Source organism: Lissotriton vulgaris, chromosome 5 (assembly GCF_964263255.1).
Source record: "Lissotriton vulgaris chromosome 5, aLisVul1.2, whole genome shotgun sequence".
NCBI classification, from domain to species: Eukaryota; Metazoa; Chordata; class Amphibia; order Caudata; family Salamandridae; genus Lissotriton; species Lissotriton vulgaris.
Window position 1 is genome coordinate 1,937,779,334 of NC_141693.1, and position 25,882 is coordinate 1,937,805,215.

At 45.2% G+C, this 25,882-nt stretch overlaps 1 protein-coding gene across 2 annotated transcripts in view; it reads left to right on the plus strand.

The window, feature by feature from the left end:
- Positions 1-22,111, plus strand: part of LOC147717803 (carnitine O-acetyltransferase-like) — a 114,589-nt gene extending 92,478 nt beyond the window's left edge. For both annotated transcript variants that reach the window (XM_086924592.1, XM_086924593.1), the window contains exon 14: positions 20,084-22,111. In XM_086924592.1, coding sequence (XP_086780718.1) covers positions 20,084-20,308 — 225 coding nt within the window. In that variant the 3' untranslated portion in view covers positions 20,309-22,111. The remainder of the gene's footprint in view (positions 1-20,083) is intronic.
- Positions 22,112-25,882: the final 3,771 nt, after the last annotated feature.

Genomic DNA, 25,882 nt, shown 5'->3' on the forward strand with positions numbered 1-25,882 from the left:
AATATGTCAAGCATTCAGTTCCTTCTGTCCAGTTTAGTCAAACATCAGCTGTCTCTTGCTGGATTTCATCTAAACCGGCTGCAATATTTCATAAGTCCAGAGAATTTGAAGACCTGTTATTAATGTTAATTACAAGTACTACGTTTTCGAATGAAGTCCTTCTTTCACCAATCATAGTGCCTTAGTTAGAGAAAACATAGGCTATTGCCCTCCTTATTGCCTTCTCCACATACCAAAACCTACCTACCTACCTGAGGTTATCTTAAGGAGCGTGTGATCACATCTTCAGAAGGCTTGAATCACTTTAGTAATGTAGCACCACATGCTTAGATAGCCACGTGTGAGAAGCAGGATGCACAGCACCTCCTCTATTCTATCATAAGAGCCCCCCGTGCCAAACCATTTTCAAGAATTTTTACTTGTCCCTGTTATATTTGGTTGGCCTTTCAGTAATGATGATGCCAGGGCATCTACCCTACATGTTCATGGGTACAGTGTCGACACCAGCGCTAGGCTTTTGGTAGCAGAAAAAAAATAGTTTCTTGTCCTTGAAGCACTGGTGGATGAAAGGTTCAACCTCTTCACATGCCTCTTGTGGCTAGCAGCAACCTCTAAGAAACCTATTTGGTAATCATACCCAGCACTTTTGTCTTCCCTGCCTCCTCCTACTTGCACCCTGTTTCACTCACCTCATTTGCCTGTTAATGCTCGTAGAGTTTCACAATGCACAGAGGTACTAACAGCGGGTAAGGGAAACAATTGCAGTACTTTGGCATCCTTCACCATTCAATTCAGCCTGCTCCTCAGTTTTCATATTTTACCGACAGCCCACTATACTGCTCGCCTACGTCTCTTGCCCTTGTCTGTCACAGAAATGCTCTTGTCGCTTTGAGACTTCATCCCCTCCACCTCGTCTGTACATTATACCATCCTCCTTTGCTCTCTCTTGTCCTCAGATCTCTACTGATAATACCTGTTACACTCCATTTAGAGGGTCTCCTGAGTGAATTTCTACTGTATTTATTTTCATTTTGTGTTCTGCCATTTAAATCTATGGTAGCTTGTTATGCTATTGAAGAAATTATATATAGATCACTGTAACACCCTACCTTCGATGCACTATGGAGAGGCAAACCTAATGCAAAGTAAGGCATCAAAAAGAAGGAAATGCTGCCCTTTTACAACATACGTCAACTAGCATACGTGCCATAGTTGATTTTGGGAATTATCAGCAGCACCATGTTGGCAGTACACAGCACTCCTAGCAGTGTGCACCAGCTGAATGTAACAGGCTAGAAGTCATGAGCCTAATCAGTTATGACTTTACTAAGGGTCTGCTCCAAATACGTCTTTGCAATATTGAGCATGGTTGATTAGTATGGGAAGCCCAGTAAGCAGCTGACTGTGTTTGTCAGTGAATTGTTCAGCAGCTTTTCAGAGGCAGACCGATGTAGAATTCCTTTTGTCAAAACCCATTCCTAAGGAGAAAGACACTCCTTCCAAGGAACTTTCATCCAAAGATACAGTGTTGGACCCAAAACAGAAAAGAGACAGTATTGATCTCAAAACTGGACACCCTACAGCCAGTTTTCCCACAAAACGGAAGCTAAATCTCACAGAGGACTTTCCTATCCCTCTGGAAAAGGAGGACATGGGTACTAACCCTTCTCCCCCTCCTTCTCCACCTAACCCACATATAATCACACCATCAAATTCACCACCTCCCCTTTTTTCACCTGAACCACAGGATGATGGGGTTGGGGACGAGGATCCGGATATACCACAGGACATTCCACATGACACTGATCCATGGGAAGATTACAATAAAGACCCTCCCCACCTGATGATAATATAGGCTTTGTTCAGCTTATTAACAGGGCTGCTCAATACCACGGTGTGAAGCTACACTCTGAGGAGGATTTTCTTGTGAAGACATTTACGTATTCACAGAAATCCACTAATACTTTGCCAGTACTCAAGGGCATGATAAAACATGTAGACAAGGTTTTTAAGGACCCAGTCAGAGCCAGAATCCTGACCACTAGAGTGGATAAAAAGTACAACCCCGCTCCTACAGACCCTGTATATATTAGGGGACAGTTGCCCTTAGACTCTCTTATCATATATAAAGATCGCAAAAGAGCTAATTCCCAAATTTTTAGGAAACACCCCTCTTCCTGATAAGGAGTTTAAATTAATAGATGATTCAGGCAAATGAATGGCCTCACAGGCTGCTAACCATTGGCGAATCGCCAATGCTCAGGCCCTGTTAGCACGCTATGACAGAACTCACTATGATGAGTTAGAAAAACTCATCCAACATTTGCCTGATGAATGCAAGACAAAGGCTAACGACCTCATTCAAGAAGGGAAGCTTATCACCATACTTCCATAAAATGCACACTGGATGCAGCAGACACAGCATCTTGTGCCATCAATGTCAGCATAACACTACGCAGGCACGCTTGGCTTTGAATCTCTGGATTCAAGCAGTAGGTCCAATCCTCCATACTCAATCAGCCCTTTGATAAAGAGCATCTTTTTGGGCCAACAGTCGACACTTCACTTGAAAAGATAAAAAAAGTCACTGAAACTGCTAAATCCATGGGGCCTTACAATTACCTTCTACACCTTTCGCTGCTCCTTTTATAAAGGTGGCTCAAAAACAGTGTAGTCTCCCTCCTCCTTATAAAAACAACCAATCCTCCAGTGGTTATTTTCGAGGAGGCTACAGGGAAAATAATAACCAGGGACGAGGCAGAGGTAATTTCACCCGCACTTTCCCTACCAATAAACAATGACCTCCCTCCACTACCCCCGATCATTTAACACCTTTCGGGGGAGGAATATCACAGTTCCTACCTGTCTGGAATTCAATCACCACAGACTAGTGGGTATTACAAATTATACAGTATGGTAATTGCCTGGAACTTACATGTATCCCCCCCCCAAACTCTCCTTCCAAAAGAGCGTGCAATGTCACCAGAGCACCTCACACTCTTAAAACAAGAGGTTCTCTCCCTGTTACAAAAACATGCAATAGAACCAGTCCCATTACACCATTGGGAGAACGGTGGTATACGCCCTATACTTTTTAATTCCAAAAAGGGACGGCGCTCTCAGGCCTACATTAGACCTCAGACAGCTAAACCTCTATATTCAGTCAGATCATTTCCACATGGTCACACTACAACAGGTGCTCCCAGTGCTTCAGCAAGGCGACTTCCTTTCCACTCTAGATTTAAATGAAGCCTACTTTCATATTCGCATTCACCCAGCTCTCAGGTTTGTGGTGAACGGACAACATTACCAATTCAAAGTCCTCCCGTTCGGGGTAACTACAGCACCCAGAGTGTTCACCAAGTGTTTGCCAGTAGTCGCTGCACACTTGAGAAGACAACACATTCAAGTCTTCCCTTACTTAGACGACTGGCTAATAAAAGCCAACTTACAACACAGCTGCATACAACACGCTCACAAAACAGTTCTGGTGCTTCACGACTTTGGATTCACTGTAAACCTCACCAAATCTCATCTCCAACACTCCAAAACGCAAGCATACCTGGGAGCCACAATAGACACTTGCAAGGCGGGAGACGCTTCGTTACACAGCAGACCAAGTGGTGTGGCACTGCGGAGACCAGCGGCCAGCGGGGGCGAGAGAACGCACACAGCCCCTCCTCCTGAGCACCAGGGATTTAAAACTGACCACGATTCCCATCCCGCGGACATGCGCCGGGCGAAGCCTGTCTGAGCCCGTCCGAGACAGGAAGATACTGGGATGGGCAACCCCCGAACGCTGTTTTTTCCTTAAGACTTAAACATTATATTATCAATTTAAAGTAGTTGACTCTATAATTCGCCCATTTAGAACTGATACTTTGTATCCTTGTAGTACTTATACTCCCATTTTGAGGCAGATGGCATCGAAAAATGTGAAAGGGAATTTGCCAGCAAGCACATGGAAGGGTGTTGGTGTTACAGGAACGCTAGACGCGTTCATTGTCAGGGCCACATTGGTCCTGGAACATGAAATTGCTTTAACTGAAAGACGTTTGTCCTTAGACCCGATGTATCTGAAGCGTTCATCAATGGTGGCATTAGCGGCAGCATGCTTCCCTGAGCAAACGAGTACACCCAATCTGCCGGTTGAAGCTGGAATCCAACATCAACCAGATAGATTAGTTATCGTGGATTCCAGTGCAATTGCTGCTAACAGTGACTCTTCTTTAACTTGTATATCGACCGATTCTGGCTCTAGTGTATTAAATCACATACCAAATCCAAACACCGCTGATAAAAAATTACCCAATCGTCTAGTGGATAAGGGCCCCAACGTTAAGAGGAAACGGGGTGGTAATTCACAAAAGGGAGGCTGCACCAAAAAGACAAAAGCCACTGGAATCCCTAAGGTAACGGTAAAAACAACACGGGGCAGTAATAATATCATTAAACATGCCCAGAATACCGTGCCCCTACCTAAATCTTCTCTTATAGATGTGGTGGAATCCGTGTGTACAAAGCCTGATAATATAGAGTGTTTCATGGAAAAAATGGAACAGTTGGTGAAATATCTAATCCTTCCATTAGTAGAGAGATCGAAAAGGATTAGCGATAAGCTAGAGCTGCTTGAACAGGCAACTCGGGCTAACTGCACTTTTGGGTAAATTGGTTGAGTGTAGGCCTATCCAACTCGAAAAAGCAACCACCTCTCCTTCTAAACACCTAACTAGACCATCTGAAACCTCCGTAACACATATTAATGAGTCACCACCACGAGCGAATGTCATGCAAGGGGGTGACAAAACATCATTAGGTAGATCCAAGCCCCAAGTAAGAGGGGATTGTCAAGAAGCTTTGGGGGTTTGGAATGACAGGAGACTAGATGATATAAGGAGGGTGCCCAATACTACCACTCCACAGAGAGTTAAAGGAATTGGTAGCTGTCAAATATTAGATCTCCCTCCGGAGTCAACACCTTATGTAGTTGTATTAACCCCTTCGCTGCTCATGACGAGCTCAGCTCGTCATGCAGTACACTGGTCGTGTGCTCAGGATGAGCTGAGCTCGTCATGAACCATGGGATATTACAATTTCCAGCCCAGGAGAGGAATCCGCTTAGCAGTCATGTGGTTAACAGGTGTGCCAGAGCTGAATCATGATAAAACAGAAACATATCATGAATTAAAAAATAAATCTATGTTTTGGCTAAGTAGGAACAGACCACTAAGACCGGATCTGCATGGCGAAATATTAAATGTTCGTAGAGTAAGCTGGGTGGGCCACAGAACAAAAGACATGGATGGGAACTGTATCATCATTAATTTTAGAGATCCATGTGTGATACAGTATTTAAGTGGCTCTTACCATCAAAGGAAAATGTGGGGTATTCGTTGCTTTGATTTAAGATACTTTTATCCTTCCCCCTTTCCCACATCCAATGGCCCCTTACGCTATAATTTACATCAAGGTGGTCTCATCTTCCCTTTGGAAAACAGGTTTAACGTACCAACAAGTAACCGTTATGATTCCCTATCCGGGCTCAGGTGTGTAGATTGACCGATAGTGGAGAAGGGAAATGTCATAGTCAAGTCAAGTCATAAAATTTGTATAGCGCACTACATACCCAGAGGGTTTCAAGGCGCTTAGGAAGGGGAGGAGGATTATTTGTCAAATATCCACGTTTTAAGCTGCTTTCTGAACGCTAGGTGATTCTGGGTGAGGCGAAGGTGAGCGGGGAGTGAGTTCCATGTTTTGGCAGCCAGGTATGAAAAGGATCTGCCTCCCATGGTGGTCTTGTTGATGCGAGGTACAGTGGCGAAGGCTTGGCTGGAAGAGCGAAGTTGGCGGGAGGGGGTGTAGAAGGACAGTCGAGAGTTGAGGCAATCTGGTCCGATGTTGTAGAGTGATTTGTGTGCGTGGGTAAGCAGTCGGAAAGTGATCCTCTTATTGACGGGTAGCCAGTGGAGGTCTTTAAGGTGGCCAGAGATGTGTTCGTTGCGTGGGATGTCTAATATGAGCCTGGCTGAGGCGTTTTGGATTCGTTGTAGTTTCTTCTGGAGTTTAGCGGTGGTACCTGCGTAGAGGGTGTTTCCGTAGTCCAGTCGGCTCGTGACTAGAGCGTGGGTGACTGTTTTCCTTGTTTCGGAGGGGATCCAGCGAAATGTTTTTCTGAGCATGCGAAGGATGTTAAAGCAGGAAGAGGATACGGCGCTGACTTGTCTGTTCATTGAGAGTGAGGAATCTAGGATGACGCCAAGGTTTCGTGCATGGTCCGTCGGGATGGGTGCTTTTCCGAGGGCTTCCGGCCACCAGGAGTCGTCCCATGCCGAGGGGGAAGTACCTAGGATGAGGACTTCTGTTTTGTCTGAGTTCAGTTTCAGACGGCTTTGTTTCATCCATTCGGCGACTTCTTTCATTCCTTCGTGTAGGTTAGTTTTGGCGGCGCTGGGGTCCTTGGTGAGAGAAAGGATCAGTTGAGTGTCATCCGCGTAGGAGATGATGTTGAGGTTGTGTTGGCGGGCGATGGCCGCGAGGGGGCTCATGTATACGTTGAAGAGGGTGGGACTGAGTGAGGATCCTTGAGGTACTCCGCAGATGATTTCAGAGGCCTCGGACTTGAATGGTGGGAGGCGGACTCTCTGGGTTCTTCCGGTGAGGAACGAGGTGATCCATTCCAGTGCTTTTCCTTGGATTCCGATGTTTCTGAGGCGTTGTAGAAGGGTGCTGTGGCAGACTGTGTCGAAGGCTGCAGAGAGGTCGAGGAGGATGAGGGCGACTGTGTCTCCATTGTCCAGTAGATTTCGAATGTCGTCTGTAGCTGCGATGAGGGCGGTCTCAGTGCTGTGTTTGGCACGGAAGCCAGATTGTGAGGGGTCGAGGGATTTGTTGGCTTCGAGGAAGGCGGCGAGCTGGTTGTTGACAACTTTCTCGATGACTTTGGCCGGGAATGGAAGAAGCGAGATGGGGCGGTAGTTTTTGAGTTTGGTGGGGTCTGCAGTTGGTTTTTTCAGAAGGGCGGTGAGTTCAGCGTGTTTCCAGTCTTCTGGGAAGGTAGCGGAGTTGAAGGAGCAGTTGATGACGTCTCGGAGGTGCGGAGCTATGACGGCGTCTGCTTTGTTGAAGATGTGGTGAGGGCATGGGTCTGTGGGGGGATCCAGAGTGGATGGAATTCATCAGGCGGATGGTGTCCTCAGTGGAGATTGGGTTCCAGGCGTTAAGGGTGTTTACGGGGGGAAGATGGTCAGCAGATGGTAGGGTGGGTTGGCTTCCGGGTTGGTTGTCAAAGCTGTTGTGGATGTCGGCAATCTTGTTGTGGAAAAAAGAGGCTAGGGAATCGCAGAGGGTTTGAGAGGGGGTGATGTCGTTGGAGTTGGCCGAGGGGTTGGAAAATTCCTTGACGATGTTGAAGAGCTCCTTGCTGTTGTGGGCGTTGTTGTCAAGTCGATCCTTGAATGCTGTTTTCTTGGCTTTTCGGATCAGTTGGTGGTGAGTACGGGTGGCGCATTTGAAGGCGTCCTTGTTGCTGGTGGATGGGTCTTTTTTCCAGGCCTTTTCAAGGGAGCGGCACAGTTTCTTGGACAAACTTGGAGAAACCCCCAGAAATGACACCACCTGAAATGGCGACGGGCAAACATGTAACATCAGATTTTATCCAGCAACTCCCGGGAATTAAAGTTGTCACTGAGTCAGTATATTCAGACAAAGAGAATAATACAGAAATTACGGAACAAAGGTCTAATAAAGAGTACAATGTTAGCAACGTAGTAGACGCGGGGACCATCTGTAACGTGACTAAGATGGATACTTGGTCTATTTTGTACTGGAATGTTGCTGGCTTGAGATCCAAGTTGGATAATAATAATTGGGTGAAACTTATTAATGAATATGATATTGTTAGTCTACAAGAGACTTTGACGGTAGAAGCGCACCATTTGAGCGGCTTCAAAACCATATGGCTGAGATACCCGCCACCCCCTCCCAACACAATCCCCAAAGGAGGGAAACCGGAAACAGTTCTTGAAGTTTTTGGAAGAGGGAGGGAGTGACCCTCCCCGGCCGTATTTATTAAAACAAAAAATTAAAACATTAAACAGTTTCATATTAATGTACAATTTCATTACCACATTGCGATGTTTGGCTAACCTTAACAGATTCTCTAATACAGAGGTTCTCCTAGCCGAACTAACAACCTACAAAACATTTTCTTGAAATTTTGAAATTGTACATCCTAACGTTTAAGGGCCAACGGCAAGGTCGTAACCGGTGTCAAGATCCCTAACCAGAAATACCCCCCCCCCCACTTGGGAGGGGCGACAGCACTGAGGCGTACCTCAAGTGCAACTACCAATTTCCCTTGACTTGACGGGGGCCCCAATAAACTCTACGCCACTTAAAGGTCGTTCGAGGACTCGTGTGAGTTATCTAGAAGGTAGCGTAGACCTCCCCCCAAACCCCACACAACTTACCACATCTGCCGTCGCAGACGTCACTGGCCCCGGGAAATTCCCCAGGAGGGGGCTGTAACCCCTCCTACACAGGAAGGGGCCTTGACCGCCTTTCCTTTTCTTCCGGCGACCCATCCTTAGAAGGGACCGCCTCCCCGTTGAGGGGCCAAAGGCCACCTCTCCCGAGCGCTCCCATCCGTGTTGGGTGACGCCCACTCATAGGGATCTTCCAATTACTGCTCACCGATCATGACCTTACCGCCCGACCAAAATAAATACGACAATGCTAACTAAACCAACAATACATTGGCCACTATGACCAAAAAAAAGCATGCTTATAAATGGACACTAAAACCGAATTTCTTTAATCACAAAACATAAATAAAATCGATCACTTTATTACACACTCAATATCAACACGATAATACCACAACCTGTAAATGAAATAGAATTATCGATCCATTTTATTACAAACAACTGGCTGTCTTCAGGGGCTGGTGGGTGGGTCAAAATTGGCTCTTCGTTCCGTCTCGAGCTCACGTGCAGCGAGGAGGTGCAGCTTCAGAGCACAGGAACAAGAGGATGCCTTCTGGTCTTGCGTCCCTTTTTATCCGTCTTCAGGGCGGGCGTAAACCCGCCCCTGCCTGCCCCGAGGGCGTGGCCAGCCGCGTCAGTGTCTAGGCCAGCCCACTCTAGGGCGGGAAAGAGCGCGCCCCGGCTACGCCGCTTCGGGCATACCAGCCGAGACGCGCCTCCCGCCCAAAATGGCTTCCCGGGGGGATCGAGGTACTCTGCCATACGTTCGGGGGGACCGAGTGGTCGCCCCTTTCCATATGGCTGAGATACCCGCCACCCCCTCTCAACACAATCCCCAAAGGAGGGAAACCGGAAACAGTTCTTGAAGTTTTTGGAAGAGGGAGGGAGTGACCCTCCCCGGCCGTATTTATTAAAACAAAAAATTAAAACATTAAACAGTTTCATATTAATGTACAATTTCATTACCACATTGCGATGTTTGGCTAACCTTAACAGATTCTCTAATACAGAGGTTCTCCTAGCCGAACTAACAACCTACAAAACATTTTCTTGAAATTTTGAAATTGTACATCCTAACGTTTAAGGGCCAACGGCAAGGTCGTAACCGGTGTCAAGATCCCTAACCAGAAATACCCCCCCCCCCCCACTTGGGAGGGGCGACAGCACTGAGGCGTACCTCAAGTGCAACTACCAATTTCCCTTGACTTGACGGGGGCCCCAATAAACTCGACGCCACTTAAAGGTCGTTCGAGGACTCGTGTGAGTTATCTAGAAGGTAGCGTAGACCTCCCCCCAAACCCCACACAACTTACCACATCTGCCGTCGCAGACGTCACTGGCCCCGGGAAATTCCCCAGGAGGGGGCTGTAACCCCTCCTACACAGGAAGGGGCCTTGACCGCCTTTCCTTTTCTTCCGGCGACCCATCCTTAGAAGGGACCGCCTCCCCGTTGAGGGGCCAAAGGCCACCTCTCCCGAGCGCTCCCATCCGTGTTGGGTGACGCCCACTCATAGGGATCTTCCAATTACTGCTCACCGATCATGATCATGACCTTACCGCCACAGGCCGGATAGTTGACCGGCTATCCGGACCCCCCAAAAAGCTCCTACCTAAAGGTCATGCTTTAACGTTTTTAACCATGCTAAGAAGTCTCCTATGAGTAACTCATTCCCCACCCGAGACAAATGCACACCATCCCCCAAATACATACTGTCATCATTAATACAGCCATGCGGAATAGAATGCAATGTCCCGGAACGGAACAACCTACTCACTTTGTTATTAAGCTTTCTAACAGAATGATTCAAAGCAGGAATAGAAATAGCCCCCCGCCACACCTTTCGTGGGATCATATGGGACCACGCAATTGTGCACCCCGGAACTCTCCTCGCCAACCAACTTACTATCCATGTAATAATAACCCTGAAACATGAAACCCAGGAGACGCTGGTCGTCTGGGTGTACCGGGAGCAACCGGAACGCTGACTCGATATCTGACTTCGCCATCAGCGCCCCGGGCCCCAGGCGATTCAAAATGGCTACGGCCTCATCGAAGGATGCGTACCGCACCGAACACACTTCTGGATCTATTGCATCGTTTACAGAAAGACCACGTGGAGCTGACAAATTATGAATCAGTCGGAACTCACCTGGGTCCTTCTTGGGGACCACCCCTAAAGGAGAACAAACAAAATTCTGTACCGGGGGTACACTAAACGGGCCGGCGACCCGACCTCGAGTAACCTCTTTCCGGATCTTATCCTGAACCACGGTCGTATGCTGCAGGACGGAAAGTTGATTTTTACACTTCTCCACACCCTGAAAGTCCCCTACCGGGATGCGGAAACCATACGAAAATCCGTTCCGCAGCACCCCAGCAGAAGTACGATCCGGGTATTCACTGAGCCAGGGAATCATCGCCAAGGTATCAATAGGGGTAGGTAAAGGCGCCCCTCGGACTACGTTAGACCTGTTTGGCGCCTCCTCTCCCCCCGTTATCACCCGTTTTGGCTCTGCACGTGGACTCAGGATGGGACGACCCGCACCCACTACATTCATGTTTAAATTTACACGATCCCTGGGGCCTGGTACATTTTCCTCTGTTGAAATTGAAGCAGAACCCCCTTTTTCCTGTATTGCCGGCAGGTCTCGAGTAATCGTCGGTACTCGTACCTGAACGAAAGGGCGTCCCCCCATATTGGCGCGAGGATTCGCCAACATTACTTCCTACCAATGGCATTTTCAACATACCTGTCTCCTTCATTTTATCCCATGTCAAAGAATCATAACAATCCCAGGTTAAGCTTTTATTATGCTCTTTAGCCTTTCTAAAAAGATTATCGTAGCAGAACCAATGGTTACCCTGGTGTGATGTCGAGTACCCCATGATTCGTGACTGATAGGTCGGCAACTCGGAAAGCAACTCGGGCCTACGTTCCCCCAAGATCGACGTAAAAATTCCCCATGCATTGCCCCAATTGCCAATAGTCTCATTTACTTTAAAGGCGGCCATCTTTGCGCGCCAAACACTCGGATGCATAAGATCTTTCTGACCCTTAACATGCTCCACCTCATAATGATCAACAAGCAACGAGAAGATGTTCACATATTCCCCCGCCCAAATCTTCTCCTTAATTGCCAAAGGCACATGTTGACCCAACCTTTCTCTACGAGAGGGTGCTGACTCATCCCTCGCAATCGGCAATGGCCGCTTACCTGCACCGGACGCTGCATCTGCGGTCGCAATCGTCCCTTGTGGCTTGTCAACTACTGCAGCCGGCGCGGACACCTTGGCTGCATCCCGTTTCTCGCGCAATTGCTTCATCAGCGCCTGGGCCTCGGCAGCCGTGGCGCCCTCACTACTGTCGCCCAACCACGCTGCAAGTTGTGCTGCCAGCTCGGGCGGCATATCCTCATTGGACACCGGGGTGACCACCACAGGAATCGGATTCCCCTCCGCCGGTACTGGGGTTGGCGCTTCGAGCGGGGTACAGGGAACCGGGACGTCTCCCCCAGCTGGTCCCCTCCTTGGCCTCTTGGCTCTTCCTCCTGGAGCTGCTCCAGCCGACGGACGTTCCGGCCCCCCTTCCCCGTCTCTCTCCGCCACCCGCTTCTTCAGCTCAGTCATCTCCTTCATGAGGACCCGAACCATCTGTTCAGTCGTCATTCTCTTCCCGCCTTTCTTGGGCATTTCACCGACAGAGTATCTGTAAGACAAAAGAAAGATTACAACGCTCAAAATTGGCTCTTCGTTCCGTCTCGAGCTCACGTGCAGCGAGGAGGTGCAGCTTCAGAGCACAGGAACAAGAGGATGCCTTCTGGTCTTGCGTCCCTTTTTATCCGTCTTCAGGGCGGGCGTAAACCCGCCCCTGCCTGCCCCGAGGGCGTGGCCAGCCGCGTCAGTGTCTAGGCCAGCCCACTCTAGGGCGGGAAAGAGCGCGCCCCGGCTACGCCGCTTCGGGCATACCAGCCGAGACGCGCCTCCCGCCCAAAATGGCTTCCCGGGGGGATCGAGGTACTCTGCCATACGTTCGGGGGGACCGAGTGGTCGCCCCTTTCCATATTTACTCCAGCCATTAGCTCATTACGTGGCAGAGCCAAAGGTGGGCTTTGAACCTATGTATCCAACCTTTTTAAAAGTGATAAAATTGAGATTTTACATAATAATTGTTATTATCATGTGGTTAGGATTCATATCGATAAAAAATTATGTTTATTGGTTGTGAACTTTTATAATAATGTCCCCTCAGGAGATGTTCTAACTGTTTTGAAAACTGAGAAACAATATTTTCAGTTCGCTAGGCAAGGAAACTAAAGAGTCTATTGTCGTGTGGGGGGGTGATTTTAACTGTCCACCTTGCATGCGGGGAGTAAAGGCGATTTGTGGCCTTACGCTAGATAGAGATATAAATTTAACACATTTTGACCATTCAGAAATTGAGGACTTCTTGAATGAAATAATTTTACATGTGATTTGGGGTTCGCAAACGAAATGTGTCAACCAGAGATGCCATTTTCCCCTACCTTTAATGGCAGAGGGGTATTCTCGATAATTGATTTTATTTTGATATCGACATGTCGTAAAGAAAATGTCTTAAGCTACATAACGCTAGAGAATCCCCGAAGTGACCACTTCCCTCTAAGGGTCGAAATTGTAAACCCACTTTTTGACCCTATGCATGACCAAGAATCTAGGCGTTATCCGAATAATATCGCCGTGCAAAGACAGAACGGATACGCACTGAAGTGGTCTATGGTAGTGCCTGAAGATTTTCTATGTAAATTAATTAAGACCTGTGAACCTAGTTTTAATGTCTGCTTGAGTGAGACAGGTGAAAACACTGAAATAATTAATAATTTTAAAATTATTACTGCACAAATAAAGGCCATTCTTTGGCTTGAAGTAAGGAACTCGAAAAGAAAAAGATCTAGTTGGTTTGATACTATGTGTACCAAGGCCTATTCCAATCTTAAAAGTGCTTTGAATTCCCCTGTCAGGGATAGGATTTTGATTAAGGAACTGCGGAGGGGATATTTGGCTCAAAAGAGGAGAAGGGACACTTTGAAGAAGGAAGCTTGGGAAGCTCTATGCGATGCTTCACAATCCCGTGATATGACAGCATTCTGGAAGGCAGCAAATGCTTCCTTTTTAATGGAAACTCTAGGGCAAGGATTGAGATTGCCATTACCGAAGACTAATGGGTACGCTGTTTTGAAACCCTTTATAGCATACGCACCATAACTGAAGATATGTCTGACGAGGTACTAGAGCAGGGCGTGTCCAACTCCCCAAAGAATATGATTAGTTTGAATTTTACCATAGAGGAAGTAATTTCGAGCATCAAATCTAGCTTGGGGGGGAAAGGCTCCGGGCCCAGACGGGGTACCGGTGGACCTTTTTAAGAATAATACGAATTTATGGGCGCCACTGCTCACTCGAATTTTTAATGCCTCCTGTTCCGTGGGTTTGGTATCAACCTGGTACGAGTCTATTATAGTTCCAATTTTTAAAAAGGGCGATGGGACTAGTTACGCGTGCTATCGCCCTATATCATTGCTAGACTCGACAGTTAAAATACTTGGTAGAGTGATTTTAAATAGTTTACAAATATGGGCAGACGAGCACAAGATAGTAAGTGACCTCCAATATGGCTTTAGGGAAGGCACTGGGACTGTAGATCAGTGCCTTAATTTACATATCCTTCTAGAAAAATACACTAAAGCCAAAGGTGGTAGGATGTTTTTTAACTTTTGTAGATTTAACATCCGCCTTTGCCTGTGTTACCCACAGTAAGTTGTGGCTAATTTTAGAACGTCTGGAAGTGGCGGATAACATAATTCAATTGCTCAGGGATTTATAGAACGGTGCAAGGGCCTCGATTTAGATTTGGGAAAAACGGCGAATGCACCAGGATGTTCAGCATTGCTAGGGGCGTACGGCAAGGATGCGTCCTGGCCCCATTTTTATTTACCATCTATATTAATGATTTAGAAAAAAATTTGCTGCAGGAATGTCAGGACATGCAACTGGCTTCCAATCGATCAATACCAGCATTCATTTATGCTGATGATGCAGTATTGTTGGCCAGGACTCCACTTGCAATGCAAAAAATGATTACATAATTCGCTACTTTTATGACCAACTTGGATTTGAGAGTCAATTCCACAAAACCTTTCTGTATGAACTATGGTTCACCTACACTTAAATTAAAAAAAACAATGTATATTGACTCCAAACCGTTAGATTTTACTCAAACTTTCCCCTATTTGGGTATTTTGTTTGATTGTTCTGGTCAATGGTGCAACGCAGTAAAAACTAGGCGGCTGCTGTTTTTAAAATCCATCATGGCTCTTAATTCGTTTAGTAAGAAAATGGGAAAGAAACCTATTAAAGACCTCCTATGTATTTATAAAGCAAATTGCATTGCAATTGCTACATATGGGGCGGGAATTTGGGGGAACACAAATGTGACTATCCTTCAGGTAATAGAAAATAATTTTCTTAGATACTTGCTATCAGTACCGGATAGTGTGTCCACCCTTAACTGTCATGTTGAACTTGGACTGCCGTACTTGGAAGATATTATTAAGGTGCAGCCGGTTCTTCTGTGGCACGGGGTCTAGACCACAGAGGAATGTTCTTTTAACCGTCTTATTCTAGGGGACGCTATAAATATTGATCGTGCCCATAAGATGAGATGGTTACAGTATATTAAGACATTCCTTGGGAGCATTGGTCTATTCCATTACTGGTTCGGAAGGTCAAACCACGTTCCCTCACAATTCTCCTAGTTGTTCCACATGGGCTCGACAACACTGTTGGAACTATCAGTAGTTCCTCAACAAATACGCCTCTCCCCCAAGCTTCTCACTCAGAACCATGGAGAAATCAGGCATCCAGATCTCAGTCAACTCAACCTTGTGATCTGGCACCAGAAATCATAGTTTGGCTACCTTAATCTCCCGCCAGACTGCATGAACGCCATTAATGAAGCTAGACGCCCTACCACAGGAGCATGCTATGCAGCAAAATGGAAACGATTTGTAATTTATTGTAATAACAATCAAATCAATCCACTTGATGCTTCGATTAAAAACCTCATTTGTTATCTGTTACACCTACAAAGGGGTAATTTAGCATATACATCAATAAGACTGCATCTGGTTGCAATAGCAGCTTACCTACAAAACAAAAACAACAATTGATGGACGGAAGTTTGCACAATGGCAAAATATTCACCCCAGGTCACAGATCTGGGTTTAATCCATTGTTATTTTGCTCACCACACCACCCCAGTTCAGACATGGCCATATGCAAATCAGTCTTGACCCTGTCCCTCATGGGACAGTCCAGCCCGAACTGCCAAGCCATGTCTTTCCTGGACCCGAATCAAACAATGGATTTAGGCCCAGATCTCTGTACTGGGGTGAATGTATGACATTGTTCTGCATTCTGTCCATCACCTGCCGTCCTCCTTTTGCATACTCATTCATACCAATCTCATTAAAATCTTAGAGTCCCCCAAATATTGGCACAAAACACCTATATTATATATAAAAATAATTAAAATGTATTTAAAAATACGTTTTCAAAAGCATATTCAATGAAAGAAATTCACTTGGTTAGAAAAATCACAGTAAGTTGATTGCAATACATTAAATATATAAAAACATAATCTTTCTCCTTTCCCTTTAAAAACACATGAAACTTATAACAATCTATTGCACGAAAGTATATGCAGACAATATCCTCTGTCTTTAGGTGCCATAATCTAACACAACCAGAATTCTGACCTATACACCTTGTTGCCTACCACATTTTATGCATCTTAGGTGATAGATGAGCAATTACATTTGTGCTGTACTATATGCGTTGACACATTTCGAAGGTGTTGCTGTTAATCTCGAATACCCAAATTTCACACCGCCTTTGCTTGTTTAGAAGGTTGATCCATGACCGATTGCCAAATATTGTGTTCCCAGAGAAGGGATCCATGGTATGACACTTCCGGTTTAGTTTTTAGTGGACATCCACTATGGATAATGCTGCCTATGCCTGCCCTGTAGAATCCTTAATGAAAGGAAATATTTTGAAAAAGATGATTTTATGCTTTTTAGCTTGTGTGAGTCAGAAGACCGACTGGATGTCATCAGCATACATGTAAACTTAGCCCCAACTAGAAAGAGATACTTAATCATGTACTGCAACTACAGGTCTTAAATCCCAGACGAGACCACCAAATCAGTGCTCCTACAATGTCTGAACCCTTATTTCATAAAAGTTAAATAGACCATTACTCTAATCAGACCTCTACTTCCTCGAAAAGACAAGTTTCTCCACTATTATCACTTAAAATGGAAGAATTAAAATTGGAAGAAAATTGTTTTAATCCTCAACACTAAAGGAGTTTCTTTAAAAAAGACTTTACCACAGTCCATTTCCAAAGCATTCATGATTGGAAAACTCTTATGGTCCAATTAAATCTAGTGATCTGCTCATCCAAAAAGAATAACTGCAGTAGGACAGGCGTCACAGATAATCTATTGTTCGAGATAGGTAGCAGAACAACTCATTCAGAAGCCTGTCTAAACTCCGTACCCGTGAAAAGATCAGTCTTCATAAACATCTCACTAGGATGAGCTATATTTTCAACTTTGACATGTGATCGTAGCTTGGGTATTTTTTCGGTGCAAAAAAAAGATAGATCCTCATATTGAAGAAGAAAATGCAGATTGTCTGGCAGAAGGAGACGCTAGGTCAGCTATGCCACTAACCTATTCTTAAGAGCTTTTGGAGCCTTAGCTGATCCTTTTTTAAAAATGAAGTTATTTTGAGATCTTAATATTGCCTTTGTACGGAGCTATCATCGCCAAATTATCTTTTTTTTGCTCTGAAGCATAGCCTTTCTCCATATCCTTTCTAGCTAAGGAGTTGGACTTAATTTTTGATACTTGTGGAGAGAACTTACCCTTGTTGTTGGGTCTTGCTCCATTTGTTTCCTTTTTTATAGGAGTAACATACAATTTAGAGCAGGGGTCTCTAATGAGTAGCATTGGAGCGCCTAGTAGCTCACCATTACCCTCGCAGTAGCTCTTAGAGGTGAAACCAAGCCCAGTAAATCATTTTAGAAAAGCAGGCTGCTCATCTCAAGACCCTTGGAGTGAATGTCGTCCAAACCAGTGGCAGGGCCTCATGACAACAAGCACACACACTGCCTATGGGTCTGCCATCTGCCTCCACTCTCAGTCTAGCTAAGTCACAACAAGACTGGCTATTTCACAGGATCGATCAGTCGCACCATGTGTGTGAAGAATGGGCCTTGAAAGAAGAGTGCCAGAACAACTACCCCTTGAGCACATCATACTACTTGGCCACCAAAATCTAGGAGTCTTAAAAAAGCCCCTGGCTTGCGAGGCAGTTATATGGTGAAACACGTTTACTGGCTTTTTAAGAACAAAGCAAAAATCCGAATCTGCAACGAAGAATAAAAACATATACATGATCAAGAATCCTGCTTATTAATATCTTATTTTATTAAAGCTGTTTATAACATTTATTTTAATTATACTGGATCTAAGCATTCCTCATACTCCAGCATGATGTCCACCCTTGGCATGGTGGTTGCCCTGGTATAATAGTGAGCCTCATTAACATATAACAGGCATTGTTGGTGTTATAGTGAACATCCATTGCCTATGATTGTTATACCTGAGCAACTGAAGCAGAATCCGTCCATGCAAGGTAATTGTACATATGAGTACTCATTGAAAATTATAAGCTTATGTTTGGAGACTGTGTGTTTCCTAAATATGAAAACGAACAAAAAGATTTTGATTCATCGACCGTTGGGTGTCTGTGTCCAACACGGAAAGTAATATGTGATATAAAAATGTGTATTTTCAGAAACTGATATGTTGAAGAAGACACAAAGTTGCAATTCCAAAGCACATGATAGTTGCATGATAATTTTGGGAGACCTATTGCTGTGGTTATGTTCTTTGCGCCAGAGGGTCTGTGATGCTTTGGCTGTTATTTCATAGGCATTTAATATTGAGCAGCCTTTCCCTGGCATATCTGCTGACAGCCTTGCTGATATGCTTGGGTGGCCACTACTGATAATCCTGCTTAGTGTGCACATAGTATATATTAGCCTATTTGCTCACTATTTTACAGTGATACAATGTCCAGGTAGCTCGGGAGGTCTTTGAGCAGAAGTAGCTTTCCCTACAGGAAAGGATAGAGACCCCTGATTGTTGCAGAACTGGGGCAAGCCAAATCAACTTCAGGTTATAAATGAATTTTTCCTAGCAATTCCGGCCTTTTGGATGAACTGCGCGAGGCATGTTGTGAGAGCTGCGAAGTTCAGCTGCCTCCAATTCCTGTTCTTGTGCAAGTGATCATTGGTTGTGTATCTGTATCGACATGTAGCTGTTAATTAATAAACATGGGCATGTAAACGTCAGCCCACAAAAAAGGAACAGGGTCTTCTTTAGAAAGCAAATCACTAGATGTAGAGGTTTAGAGCTGAGCTGTTTTAATTTGAAAAACTGCAATGTCATCCATATGATTCCGTGCAGAAAATCTAGGTGATTCGAACAACAAATTAAGGTCACCTTCTAAAATAACATTCTCTTTATAGAGGCCTGCTAGATCTCCTAGAAAACATTTGATTACTTCACTGTTGATGATGGATAGACAGTCCAGTTGAAAACCGGTCTCTCTTAAGCATAACATGTGAAGATAATAAAAAATCAATCACATCTGTGTTCTGATTTTCATCGCAGTCCTTATATTGTGATTGTCTAATGTTTTCAAGGAAAGGAACACAAATCTACTTGAAAAAGAAAATAGACAAAGCACTTCTATTTAACGAACAACTAGCTGAAAATTTATGAAAAATAGGTTGAGTAATGAACGAGGTGAATACCTGGGTCTCGCCTGGGGAGAATGGATGGGAGTCATGAGTGGTCCATCTGGTAGAGAGGCTGGTCTTTTTCAGCATTGTATGACCGATGGGCACAGAGGTGATTGGTTTTGACAGGTGTGAGTGTGCACTGGCTCTCCAAGCCCACACGGCAACATGGCCTATAAATCTGTCAATCAAAAGACACATGCCCTCTGAAGAGAAGCACTAGACCACAACCACATTGGGTTACTTGACTAGGTTGTCACATGGTTAATGTGTTAAGTTTAGTAGCTAGGGCTTTTGATTCAGAGATTGATCCTGATGCTTTTTCAGAACCTGGACAAGGAACACTACCTTTTCCCACTCCAGTCTCTAAAATGCACAGGAACTGACCGGTATTTAGGTTTTGAATGACTCGTCATTTATATAGTGCTTGATGGTTCTGCACAGAGATGTAGTTAGTCACTTTATAAGGTAGCCTAGAGCTTTAAAACGCCCAGCACGTAAGGCAAAAACATGTTGGTTAGAATTTCAAGACCAGAATGCTGGCTAAGCATATAATCATTCAGAGCACTGTTGATTTTCAAAATGCAATTCTGTCACTTGCTCACAGTGGCTAATTGTGTAGAAATACCTACTCTGTCTCCGACTTCTGCAACTGCACTCACGTTCTTTAACTTTTTCCCACTCCAGGTGGCTGCCAGGACAGACTGCGTCATGTGTTATGGGCCATTGGTGCCAGACGGCTACGCTGTGTGCTACAACCCCCGCACAGAACATGTCAACTTTTCTGTCTCTGCCTTCAACTGCTGCGATGACACCAATGCAGCAAAGCTGGCACAGGGCTTGGAGAAAGCACTCGATGACATGAAGAACCTTCTGCTACCCCCAAATGGTCCTAGTACACCCACTCCTTAAGCAAGGAATACCTGTCTGGGTGTCGCATCTTACAGCAGTGACTGGGAGGCTGTCTCAATTAATCGAACCTTTAGGGTCCTCTGTAGGATGTTGGACCTGAAATCCAAGTACTTCCTTTGGCCCAAACACAAGACTCTATCAACAGCCTTCTAACCTGCATTGGGTCTCTCTTACGAGCTGATATAGAGACTGACTACTATTGTTCTACTCTCAAAGACGCCTGGAAGAGTTCGTGCTACAGATATCCATGGCGGAAGTGAGGTCTCAAACTGAGGTAGTGGACTGGAGAGATGTAAAAATGTCCTTACCGGTTTCTTGGTAAGCTTTGTGTCTTTGACGAGCGACTGGACAGCCTGTTTTCACATTAAAAAGAGGTGGCAATGATGCACCTAATTGCTGCTTTTGAGGCATCAAAACTTCTTGTGCACAGCTTGCTGGATTGTCCTCCTCCATCCCTAGCTACTCACTCTAGTCCATGCAATGCGGACAGGGATATGTCTAGCATAACACTCAACTTACTGATCCACATCAGAGGGACACCTTCTGTCCCTTATTATGGTCTTGTCTATCACAGATGCTTGTCCTCTTTTCTTATGCCTTAAAGCTTTATTCCCCATGTTGTATTCCTCTGTCACACAAAGGTATAGCTCTCTTTCTCTCACAATTGGCATGTCATTGCTACATCTCACCTACTGTGTCCTCCATCTCACAATTTATGGAAGCTGTTGACATCTTAATGTTGCCAACAATGCTTGATTTTTAACCTAGTCAACCCCTGTCATAACCGACTAATCATAGCAGAGGTTCAACCCTAACCACTTAACTCAACAATTCCCTTCCTTCCCACTGGGACAGGTGATTTCTGTATATCCCTGTACATTTCAGAGTTCGCTCCACCACTGTTTTGGGGGTCAACAATATTCCACGTTAGAACATGCACTTTCTTATCCTTTCCAAGATGCCTTCTGGGAAATTTTAGGAAGATTGGTAGTCATTGCTGTGGTTGTAAGGGGAGGAAGCAGAGAACTGAACACATATGAACCCTGAACTGCATATATGGGAGACTAGGAGTTAACTCTACACTCCTGGGACCGTGCCAGAGGAGTTCCTAAAACAGGAACTAAATGGTGGATGATTTCTTTCACCCCCATGAAGTAATGGATGTCTTTCCATTTCATTGGTGCAACAAGGTATGCATCATTAAGACTCAACATTAACCGATTGGTGGGGGGGGTTCAAAAGAAGGAAAATGTGAGCAACAGGGATAAATGTGGAGAGTGACTGTGTCTGACTTTGATACCAAATGATAAGAGAAAGTCTTCAGTAATTGACCAATGTGCACCTGGTTAGTAGACAAGGGTGAAGGACTTTTCATAACGGCTGTGCCAACCCTTTTGAATCATCTTGCAGTTAGGGCAGGATTGAACCATTTTGCTTTCTGCTGGCGAAAGTCAAAGGATTTGGTTTGCTTGGAGGTAGACCAGTTTCGATCCAACTGGAGAATTGAGGTGACATGCACATATACACATGATGCTGGCTAAGTACAGAAAGAAGTTGCGTTTCGTTGTTCCATGAAAAGGAGAATTGTGCTTATGTTGGGAACCAACTCAAGTTTTAGCTGTAACGTCTTTGTGATCTTCGATGGCTAATAGTGCTGGCGGTTGGTGAAGAGGGGAGCTAATATAGGTAAAAAGGATCTGCTGAAGTATTGGGATTGCTGCACATTTTCTAAAGCATTGACTGCACTGTGAGTTTTGTGTGAAGAAGAAATACATTAATTAAAAGAACAAGATGGTAACATCATTGGTTTGGCATTCTGTTTTTTTCCTCCTTCCTGAAATCTTTGCAGGCCTGAACTTGCATGTGTGGAATCGGTGACCAGTGTAGGGGGTTGAGTGCGTTCTAGTGTGAAAGAGCTCAGTTGGAAAATAAATTAAGTGGCTGATTTGAAACAAATGTTTCCTGCATGACTTGGTCAATCACTTCACGCCCTACTTAATTTTTCTGAATATTATGTTCTTATAGTCCATTGAACGCCATCATCCTACTATTCTGGAGGTGCTCCAGCTTTTTACAGTATGGTTAAGAATTCGGTGCCCCTTGTCATCAGAGTGAAGCTGCCTACTCTCTCCTACTCCCAGGATGTTTGGTGGCTAATAGTAGTGACTGTCTGGCCTTGTCCAGGGTGAACATGCAGGCCGTTACATACTTCAGCTACGGGTCCTCTCCTGAAAACTTGTTCTACCTGTTGGGTGGGGCTATAAGGGGTACTTTTCAGACCTCTAGTGTCCTCTTCAGTATCTGCGACCACACAAGTGGCTCTGCAAAGGTCGCCATGGTATTTTGTATGTGAACCTCTCGAATGACACATTTATCTGGATATGTGGCTAAACACAGGGATTCTGGAACCAGGATGACTGCAAGCAGAAAAGGATAGTTAACATAAAGAAGATCAGTTCACAATTGAATACAAAACAAAGCATTTCCTGCAAGTGATCACTTACGTCTTGTCTTGCCTTAGTAAAACTCAGGAAAAAGGCAGAGGAATAAACAGATACAGACCTATAACACAAGGAAGCATCTCTGGCAAGAATGATGTGCTGAAAGTAACAAAATGTTCTATTGCATTTGAGGCTGTGGATACAAATGGTCTGCATACTACTGCCATTGAGTATTGGGTTTCGAGTTGTTCAACTATTGTTTCTTCAAAGAAGTCTAAGGTGACATCTCTTCTACTACTGCGTATGAGCATCAACTCCTTATTTAGATTTGCTCCCCACCGTTTGGTTTGAGCGTGTGTGTGTGTCTCCTTTGTGTTCAACTCCGTTCGGTACAAGTCTTAGGTCTCATTATGTCCTCGACGGTATAGTGAATCTCGATCGCGCTTTTCCAAACAGTTGAAGCTTGATACTCTTTGTCCGCTCGGAAATTTATCCATCGTCCCTCTGGGCACCTCCCTTCTCAGGCCTACCTTTCTGTGTGCAGTGTTAGTGTGGAAGATGGGTTTCTGATGGAAGGAACCCCTTTTCAGTTCTGCCCGCCATGTCATGCCAAATATCCACACACAGACCTCCATTAGGTGTGTAACCTTTGCCTTTCACCAGATCTCCGTAAGGCAGATGGCGATGCCTGGCAGACTATTAGATCCAAAAAGACACTTGGCAATCAAAGGGCGTATCAACTAAAAATGTCTTGCTGCAGTGAGTATAACGCCCCCTATCTCTTCAGGAAGGAGCTCGCCGAAGAAGAGCCAGAAAGTGAGTAGGAGGATGCACCATTCACCATTGAGGAGATCTCCAGCTCTGATGTAGAGGAGAACTTGAATGGATGCTGGCTCTTGGCCAGAGCATGAGTACTGTTGCCCCAAACCCTGCTCCACCGGAAAAGAGTTCCAAGTCTAGCCCCTTCCACTGCTAGAGGTTGCCAGACTGCCACTGCCACTGCCTTCGAGCGGTGTTCAGAGCCAAAAAGAGATTTTGGATGCCCGGCCATCAGACCCAGCACACAAACCTGCTATTAAAACAAAGCCTTCGGCTTCAGAATCAACCTCTTCGGATCGAGCACATTCTTCGGTTTTCGCCAAGTCTGCAGAACCAACGTGGCAGCCGACTCCATCTTTAGCTGCCGGAAAATAATCTGCTAAAACTTTGATTCTAATATCGACTGAATTGAAACCCTTGAAGCCTTCTTTGGTTTCTTTGTCTCGGGTCGAGCCAATTCTTTAGAAAATGAACATATAAAACGGACAAATATCCCTATTCAAAAGGGCACGGGCATATCCTAGCCTCACCGCCTCCTAACAGGCAGTTGACATTTGAGGAGAACTTGGACACTCCTGTACCTCCTAAAAAGTGGACAAAAGACTAAGCTACAAGCCCTGCGCATCATCCTTCTCCACTGCCATCTTCACGTCAAGACACACTAGATCATACACCTGCAGGTTCACCAACAGGGGGTTTAGGAGAACTATTGGAGAAACAAGGTCCTTGGGATGTTTATGATAATGACCCCAAAACTCCCACCGACCCAGATCTTTACCCAGCTCTCCTTTCACCACCTGAAGATGCTAGTGCTTACCAACAAATGAATTGCCAGGGCAGGTACTTATCATGGAGTCCAACTTCATAGAGAATCTTTAGAACAGGACGTCCTATTTGACACCTTGTCATCCACCCATATGGACACACGGTTTCTTCCGATGCATCCAGGCATGTTACAGCAGGCAGATGAGCATTAAAGAAGCTGTACGTGCCTGAGTTATAATCTCACGGATTGATAAAAAATATAAAGCGGCTCCCTCTAACCATCTTTTTAAACATAGCCAGGTCCTGCCATATTCTAGTGTAGCTACCACAGCTTGTAAACAAAGCAAATAATCAAGCAAGTCGAGATACCCCACCTCCTGAGAAGGAGAACAAAAGCATTGATGCTGCTGGGAAGCGGTTTGCAGCTAAAGCAGCCAATCATTGGCCTATTGCTAGCTCCCAACCCCTACTCGCACGTTACACTAGGGCCCACTGGGATGAAATAGGAGAATTGCCACAGTATCTCCAAGAGGAACACAAAAAGGGGACAACAAATCATTAGTGAAGGTCAGCCCATTAATTATAATTCAATCAGATGGGTCTTAGATGCAGCAGACACGGCCGCTAGAGGCATCAAAACCAGTATATTACTCTGAAGGCATGCCGTTCTCAGGGTTTAAACCAGACCGTTTTGAAAATGCCTTCTGATACAGAGCATTTATTTTGCCCTCAAGTGGACTCCACTTTAGACAAAATGAAAAAGAACACTGAAAATGCGAAGGCAAAGGGAGCGCTCCAAATTGCTACAACTTGGTTTTCCTTTCGCAGCCAAGGCTACAAAGGCAGATACAAGTCCTATGCCACAGATGCCTCCACTTCCCAGCAAAATCATGGGCAATCCACCTACGCAAAAGGTTTTTACAAAAGCTCCTTTAGAGGCAATAATAATGGAGGAAGAGGTTGGGGTGCTTCAACATGAGGTGCAGCCTCCACCTCCAAACAGTGACTTCCCTATCGTTACAGTCGATCATTTAACATATGTTGGGGTCTGGGAAACCATCCCAACAGACCAGTGGGTACTAGCCATTACCCGACATGGCTACTGTCGGGAGCTCATTACCAGACAACCCAACATCTCCCCTCGCAATCACAGACTATCACAAGGTCACTTAACTCCTCTGAAACAAGAAGTCCAAGCCCTTCTTCTCAAAAGGGCTTACGAACCAGCTCCCCCTCATCAAGAAGGCACAGGAGTATATTCCCTGTACTTTCTAATACCTAAGAGGGACAGGTTACTAAGACTAATTCTAGATCTTAGACCTCTCAACTACTACATCCTATCAGAAAGTCACATGGTCACTCTACAAGATGTCATTCCATTTTTGCAGTAGGGCAACTTTATGGCTACTTAGCACCTAAAGGGTACCTACTTCCATTTACCCATTCATCCTGCTCATCGCATATACCTGAAGTTTGTTATAGCAGGAAAACACTACCAGTTCATGTATATCACTTGTGGCTGTATCACCCCACTTCCCTGGGGAGCCAC